The following is a 7,717-nucleotide window of genomic DNA, read 5'->3' on the forward strand; positions in this document are numbered from 1 at the left end:
ATATTTATATTTGAAATAATTTCATATAGCACGTATTTTAAAAACATCTTAAAGCATGCTAAAATACTATACATATAATATAATCCCACTTTTGTAAAATAAAAAAAAAGACTATGAATATGAATAAAGGAGCAAAACATATGCACCAAATATTTTATTGAAACGTAGCAGTTTGGGTGATATTTTTCTGCATATACATATTTTCCAGTAAGAGAAAAATAGCTGTTCTTGTAGCCTATTTTTAGGGCTAGAACCACCAATGTTTCCTGCTCGATCTGTCCAGCATAGCCCTTTCTTTATCTTAAAACTCATCCCTTCCCTACCACTTTTCACCTTGTTGGTATTCCCAGCTAAGCGCTGCCCTGAGGTAGGGCAGGCTGGGTGTGCTGTTTAACATTCAGACTCTGTATTTTTCAAAAATAGTGTCTAAATATCTGGCTAGAAATGCCCAATTACTTTGATTGGGGCTATTATGTTAGAGGCATCCATGCTTTACTCAACAACCCCTAAGATCAACAAACTGAGGCTCAAGGAGAAGTAAACATGGTTAATAACAGATTCCCATCCAAAAAAACAAAGTACTGGCCAAACTATGGTCTTCATTGATTTTTTATTGAATGAGGGGCTCCAGAAGCAAGCAGGTGGGATCAAAAGCAGCAATAGCAGGAACAAGTATAAAAGTATAAAATTTAAAGTGCTAGCACTGTGGAATGTGTGCAGGACTGGGCCATGGCACAGAATACCCTTGAGAACACAGGGCTAAAGTCTGACCACACCTTATCCTCCATCAGAATCTAGGCCTGGGGCACCTGTGCGGGGTCCTTGGCTGGAGGTGGAAGTGGCTTAAATGGGGCCCACCCTTGGGCCTTGAAGTAGGAGACCAGTTGCATGGGTACTTCTGCAAGCACAGTCTGTGCTAATGCCTCTCGAGGGGCCTGGCAGGAGAAAACAGGGGCCAGGTCAGTGGTGATCCACTGCAGCTTCCCAAGGTCTATATTTCATGACCAGATGTAAATGAATCCCAGCCTCACTCACATCAGGAGGAGGTGGAAGGGTAAACTCCAGGTCTGGTCTCCCCCAGGTTTGCCCCTACTCACATTTTGAAAGCGGCGATAAGGCACAAATTGCACTATGTCACGCGCTGCTGCTTCCCCGGTGCGTGTACGCAGGGGTCCACCATCAGCATCCAGCTGTTCCATGGCCTCAAAGTCAGCACCACCCACACCAATGATGATCACTGACATGGGCAGGTGGGAAGCACGAACCACAGCTTCGCGTGTGGCTTCAACATCTGTCACAGCACCATCAGTCAACAGCAACAGCACGAAGTATTGCTGGGAACAATCCCATACATATATTGAGGTTGACCCTCTAAACACTTCACATTTCCATACTGACAAGAAATCCCTTGTTACACAGCCCTCAAAGAAGACCTTAACTGAGACCACCCCACCATCACCTTCCATGACCCTCACCGAGGCACTCTTCTGATGTGCAGCCTGTGCTGCAAACCTGGCCACATGGTTGATGATGGGTGCAAAGTTAGTGGGGCCATAGAGGCGAACTTGAGGCAGGGCTTGGCGGTAGGCATCTACAATGCCCTGGATGCCTAGGAAAGGAGAGCAAAAAACACTATAAAATACTGTGAGTCAGGATCAGTCCTGAAATCACCCCATAATGGCTGAGGAGATTTGGGAACCTGCATGTATTTCAGGAAATCACCCCGGCAACCCCAGGTATTCACCCACATCCTATAGATGAGAAAACTATGGCCAAAAGAAAGAAGGGACACTTGGCCCTAAATCATGGCTTGAATTAAAACCCAGGTTAGGGGAATTCCCTGATCAATCCAGGCCATTTTAAACACAAAATTATAACCCACTTAATAATTATAATTCATTTAGTAAAATAATCCACAGAGATATTTAATAATGGGAGAGAAGGGAGTGATCATCATCAATTGTAGAAAGAGGAATTATTTATTTGAAATCATCTCAGAAATGATTTAGGGAAGGATCATCAAAGAAAACTAGAGGCAGGCCTCCCCTAGTGGCGCAGGCAGTTGAGAGCTGCACTGTGAAGCTGTCCGCAGCCTTTGCAGTGCCAGTTCCATCCCGGCTGGCAAGGGAGGGTCCCACATGGCGGGGCAGACCCCTCCTGTCGCATCTGCTGCTCCCCTCAGCAGTGTGTTTTGTCAGTCTGCCTGTTCTGTTCCCTGCTCTGTCTCTGGTGAATCCTCTCGCCCTCCCCTGCATCTGGCCTGTACCCTGGTTCTTGTATAAATAAATAATTAAATCTTAAAAAAAAAAAAAAAAGAAAACTAGAGGATAAAAGTTGATGAGTAATTGGATATTTATGTATCTTCCTAAAAGATACTTAATAACTGCAAAGAGAAAAACATTACTTGTATGATAGAAAAACCATTATAGACTCTACAACATATATCTATTTAATCAAGTGATCCAAGTTAACATAACTGATATAGGATAAATCAACATCATGTATCTTTCCTGATACGGTTCTGACATATGTTCATATCAGAACACAAAGCATCAAGTTTGTGATATTCCCACCAAAAAATGCATAATCTAAATCTAATTATGAGAAAATACAGGTAACTACCAAATGATAAGACATTATGCAAATATCTGGCCGTTAATCTTAAAAAAGGTCAGTATCATGAAAAAGCTCTGGAAGACGTGACAACTGAATGAAATGTGTGATCCAAGATTTCCTGTTGCTGTAAATGACATTAAGGACAATTGGCAAAATTTGAATAAATTCTGCAGATTAGATAATAGTATTGTACTGATGTTAATTTTCTGCTTTTGAGACTTGTACTGTGGTTATCTACAAGAATGTCTTTGATTTTAGGAAATATACATTGAAATATTTAGAGATAAAGGGCCATAAGGATAATGACAGGTACAAAGCTGGTAGGGTCATGGAGGCTAACTTGGGGCAGCATGTATTTACTACAATTCTCAAATATTTCAGGAAAAAAAACTATATTGGAGGGAGAGAAGGAACTTGAGTGAGAGAGTGACAAAGCAAATGTGATAAAATGTTCATCTCTGAGAAATGTGGGTGAAGGTAAAAAACAGCCAGCCTATATAATCCAGACCTTAACCACTGAGCTCCAAATGTCCTGAATCCCTATAACTATTCTTGCAACTTTTTCCTAAGTCTAAACTCATGTCAAAATACAAAACCCAGGGGGCCTCCCCTGATGTCACAGGTGGTTGAGCGCAGCGCTGTGAAGCTGTCCGCAGCCTGTGCAGAGCTTGTGAAGTTGTCTGCAGCCTCTGCAGTGCCAGTTCGATCCCGGCCAGCCAGCCAGGGTCCCACATGACAAGGCAGACCTCTCCTGTCTCGCCCACTGCTCCCCTCAGCAGTGTATTTTGTCAGTCTGCCTGTTCTGTTCCCCGCTCTGTCTGGTGAATCCTCTCACCCTCCCGCACATCTGGCTTATACCCCAGGGTTCTTGTATAAATAAATAAATAAATCTTTAAAAATATATATATATAAAACCTAGGGGCCTCCCTTGTGGCGCAAAGGGTTAAGATGCAGCACTGTGAAGCTATCCACAGCCACTGAAGCACGAGTTCTATCCCCTGCCAGGGAGTTGACCCACATGGCACAGCAGACCTCTCCTGACTCTCCTGCTGCTCCCCTCAGCAGTGTATTTCAGTCAGCCCACCAGTTCTGTTCTCCACTCTGCCTCTGGTGAATCCTCTCACCCCCCCACCCCACACTTCTGGTCTGTACCCCGATTCTTGTATGCATAAATAAAAATAAATCTTTTAGAAAAATTAAAAAAGAATTAAACTCAGGTCAAACCTATCAGGTAAAATTTTCCACTTTCGCAAGTTGCCTGAGCAGGGTGCTAGGCAGCCCAAGTTTTGGCTCTTCCTAGACAAAAGAGGGGAGGTCAAAAAGCACCCTGCAGGGCAAAAAGACACCAAGACTTCTGCAGATTTCCAAATAAGTACATGTGAGCTTCCTGGAAAAGATTATAATGGCGATATAATAGCTACCATTTTTTAAGAGAGCATTTAGTATGTGCCAGGCTCACTGTTTCAAACTTTATATACACTATCTCCTTAAAAACTCAGTATCCTGTAATATTTAGCCTTATTTATTTATTTATTTATTTATTTTAATTTTCTAGAGGCATGTCTTATTTATTTATTTATTTATTATTTGTTTGTTTGTTTGGTTTATACATGCACTGGGTACAGTCAGAAGCGTGGGAGGGTCAGAGAATTCACCAGAGCCAGAGCGGGGAGCAGAGCAGGCAGAAGGACCGAAGTACACTGCTGAGGGGAGCAGCGGGCGGCAGGAGAGGTCTGCGCGCCATGTGGGACCCTCCTCCGGTGGCCGGGGAGCAGCCGGGGATCGAACCGGCTGCAGAGGCTGCAGGCAGCTTCGCAACCCAGCACTCAACCGCTGCGCCACCGGGGAGGCCCTAGCCTTATTTATTTTTTAAAGATTTACTTAATTTATTTATGCATTCAGGAACTAGAGTGGAGGCCAGAGGTGTGGAGGGTGAGAGGATTTACCAGAGACGGAGTGGGGAGCCGAACAAAGAGATCTACTGAAATACACCGCTAAGGACAGCAGCGGGCAAGACAGGAGAGGCCTGCTGCATCATGTGGGTAGCTCCCTGGCTGGGAATCGAACTCGTCACAGTGGCTGGTGATAGCTTGATAGCGCTGAGATTTTAACCCGTGAGCTACCAAGGAGGCCCAATATTTAGCCTTATTATGAAGGCTAAGCAGATAAGAAGTTAAGCAAATGGCCCCAAGTCACATGATTAGCAAAGGATATGAAATTTGACTCCAGAATACTAAAATCAACTCCTCTGGACAATGGAGTCAGTTATCCTTCCCCATCCCCACATTCTCCCTTGCCTACATACATTGGCATCCTCAGTTGGAAAATGGGAGACTTACCTGCACAGTAGGGGCTACTGGGGTTGAAATTCAAGGCAAATTCATGGGAGACCTGAGAGCAAGAATGGAAATAAAAATGACCATATTTGTGCTAAGAATAAGGGCAATTATACCAAGTACCATATCAGTCCTGTATGTCCCCTACAGAGCTGGGTACAGACAGCCAATTCACCCCACCCTCCCAAATCAGGACACTGGTAATAGGTGTGGAAGAAGGGAAGAAAACACTCACTTGCCAGTCAGGGGGCACCTGGGCCCCAAATCCAAATGCTGGGAACAGTTTGTCACTGTGGGAAGACAATGAGGGTATTGTGAGCCTAGAAGTTAAAACATCTGCAGGGAATGTAGATAAGCAAGGGAAGTTACTCACGAATCATAGTCCTGAACCACACTGCCCACACTCCACAGTGCTGTCAGGTACTCATTGACCCCTGTTGGGCTCAGGTAGTGTAGGGAGTCAGGTGAGGAGGGGTCCCCATTAGAGCCTGTGAAGTCGATGCCCACCTGGGAGGAAGAAAAGAGGTTAGCTGAACGCTACCTTGAACCCCAGATGTGTTCTCTTGTCCGTGGGTAAAGCACTTACAGTGAAATTGATTTGACAACCTCCCATCACATAGTCCAGGAATGAATACTCTGTTTCTACCTGCAGATAAAACCAGATCATGGTTGGGGTGAAAGGGTTTAGGGACATGGAGCTCAGGGGTCAGAGCCTGGGTTACATGGGCTATTATCTCACCTTGCAAATCTTGACACAGATAGTTCCAGAGTTCTTGTAGCTTTTCTTTTTCTGCTGTTTTTCAGGGTGAATGCATTCAAACACAGCCTGGTGAGGAAAGACAAATTAGGGCAAGAAACTTTATCAGAGCACTAAACAGAACTGGAGCTACTTGCCCTCTCTCCTGGGGACTGCAGCCCTCTCAGCCCACGTTTGCATCCCTGAGTAGGTTAGCACTTACTGGGACTGCTTGCAGCTGGGTCAAGCTAGTGTGGAAGGTACCAATGAGATCATGTGAACCATCACTGTCATAGTCTGAGCATCGCACCTGAGGGAGAAGGTGTGTGTGTGTACACAAAGAATGAGAATAAATCACTCCTTAGGCTCTGTACCCCAGCTCAACTTGTGAGCCAAGCTCCTCACCTGGATGGGTGTGCTGGGGTCTCCTCCACAGAAATGCTGAAGGGGAACAGAGAAGCGCTTCCATGTAGGGTTCAGGTTGTTCTTGATCACCTGAGGTGGAGGGCAAAGTCTCTAGTGAGCTCTGGCCTGACATATGGGAGCTGTGATCCAGTCCCTACCCAGTATTTTTCCCTGTCTCCCTAACATTGGTAGTCACAAATCCCAGGAGATTCTCTCCTATCCCACCTACCCAATCCCAGGGGTCTCACACCTCAGATCTGTATGCCAGGTGCCATTTCCCATCACCCTGGCGGAAGAACTCCAAGAACGGATCTGATTTTCCCAGGAAGTCCTGTTAACACCAGAGACCTGTTGTAAGACTCAGAGATAGACAACCACTATGCCAGACCTCTGTTCCCACCCATGCCCCCACAACAAACCATCCGTTTCCTTAATTTTTGAGCCCCCAGGGTGTCCTTCCATGTGTACCTTCTTATCTAGGTTTCTGGCCTCAACTTCCATGGTTACTATACGACTATCCTTCAACTCCTGAGCTGAGACCTAGGGAGGGGAGACAGGAGAATAGATCACCTCACAAATTTCTCATGAATGTCAGGTTACACCCGCTGACAGAGTTCTTCCTTACCGTGATGGTCCCCTGCCCAGCAGGTTTCCCAGGCTTCAGCATTAAGGGTAGAGTTAGTATCTGGCTGGATACAATCTGGGGGCAGAGCAGGGGTGGAAAAGGGGTGCTAAGATATCAGGCAGAGTTAGGTTCTGCTTGCCCCACTCCACACCCCTTCATGTTCCAGGCAGGCTGTTGTTTGATAGGATTCTCATTGCACCTATAGCTGAAGGATTCTAATTCCTGGCCCTACATACCTGTCCCAGGGAACACTCAGCCCCTCCTAGGAAGTCATCATCCCCCAGCTCAGGTGTGTTGTTGTCTATGTCATAGATGCCAAATCGAAGTTTCTGGACTGTTTCAAAGTGGTATGCAAGCTGCAGAGTCTTAGAGAACTCAGGACTTGAGCAGTTCCGTATTCGTTCTGTCCTGCCAAGCTGTGGGCAGAGGCCAATAAGCATCACAGTCACACACAATCCACACCAAAATAATCCTAACCCCTTTCTACAACCTTAATCCCCAAGGTCCTTCTCACCTCAGTCCAGTTGCCCCCTCCCACATCCTGTGAAAGGACACAGAGTGGGTCAGACTTGGAGCCAATGTCCTTGTCAATGAGGTGATCGCAGGAAATGGAGAGCTGAACCGAGGTCACACAATGGGCCATCTGGGGGAAAAGGACCTGAGTCAAACATCCAGGACTTTTTCTTGGGATAAAGTCCCAGTTTGGGAAGGCCAGCAGGCTTCACCCAGGGAGGCCCTGCCCTGCCTCCATCCCAAAACACCAGAGGAAGAAAAGGTCCTATACTATTCTAATCCCCTTGGGGTGAGCTCAGTGATACAGGAGATAGTGGTCACAACCAACTGGTACAAGAATATGATGGTATAATGCAAAAAAAAAATACCTGTCTTCATCAACAACTTTGACTCAACCAGTTCTTAACATAAAATTCATTCGAAACCCAAGACTACTACTCAGAACTTATACCCTAAAATCAGGGTTTTAACAGATTAAACTGCTCA

General features: G+C 45.6%; 1 protein-coding gene across 2 annotated transcripts; it reads right to left on the reverse strand.

Moving 5' to 3' along the window:
* Positions 1-794: 794 nt before the first annotated feature.
* On the reverse strand, positions 795-7,361 carry CPNE1 (copine 1; the record flags this gene model as incomplete). Of its 2 annotated transcripts, none has more annotated exons than XM_084246700.1 (15): positions 795-935; positions 1,098-1,331; positions 1,476-1,609; positions 4,956-5,007; positions 5,188-5,242; positions 5,326-5,459; positions 5,539-5,598; positions 5,692-5,778; positions 5,912-5,998; positions 6,094-6,183; positions 6,344-6,424; positions 6,562-6,633; positions 6,719-6,793; positions 6,955-7,134; positions 7,233-7,361. In XM_084246700.1, the coding sequence occupies 15 exons, from the start codon at positions 7,359-7,361 to the stop codon at positions 795-797; spliced, it is 1,611 nt and encodes a 536-aa protein (XP_084102826.1). The 2 variants fall into 2 exon arrangements, with proteins under 2 accessions (XP_084102826.1, XP_084102825.1); XM_084246699.1 differs by having other exon boundaries at positions 1,098-1,334.
* Between the last annotated feature and the right edge of the window lie 356 nt (positions 7,362-7,717).

Source organism: Talpa europaea (assembly GCF_964194135.1).
Source record: "Talpa europaea genome assembly, chromosome: 11".
In the NCBI taxonomy this organism is placed as follows: domain Eukaryota; kingdom Metazoa; phylum Chordata; class Mammalia; order Eulipotyphla; family Talpidae; genus Talpa; species Talpa europaea.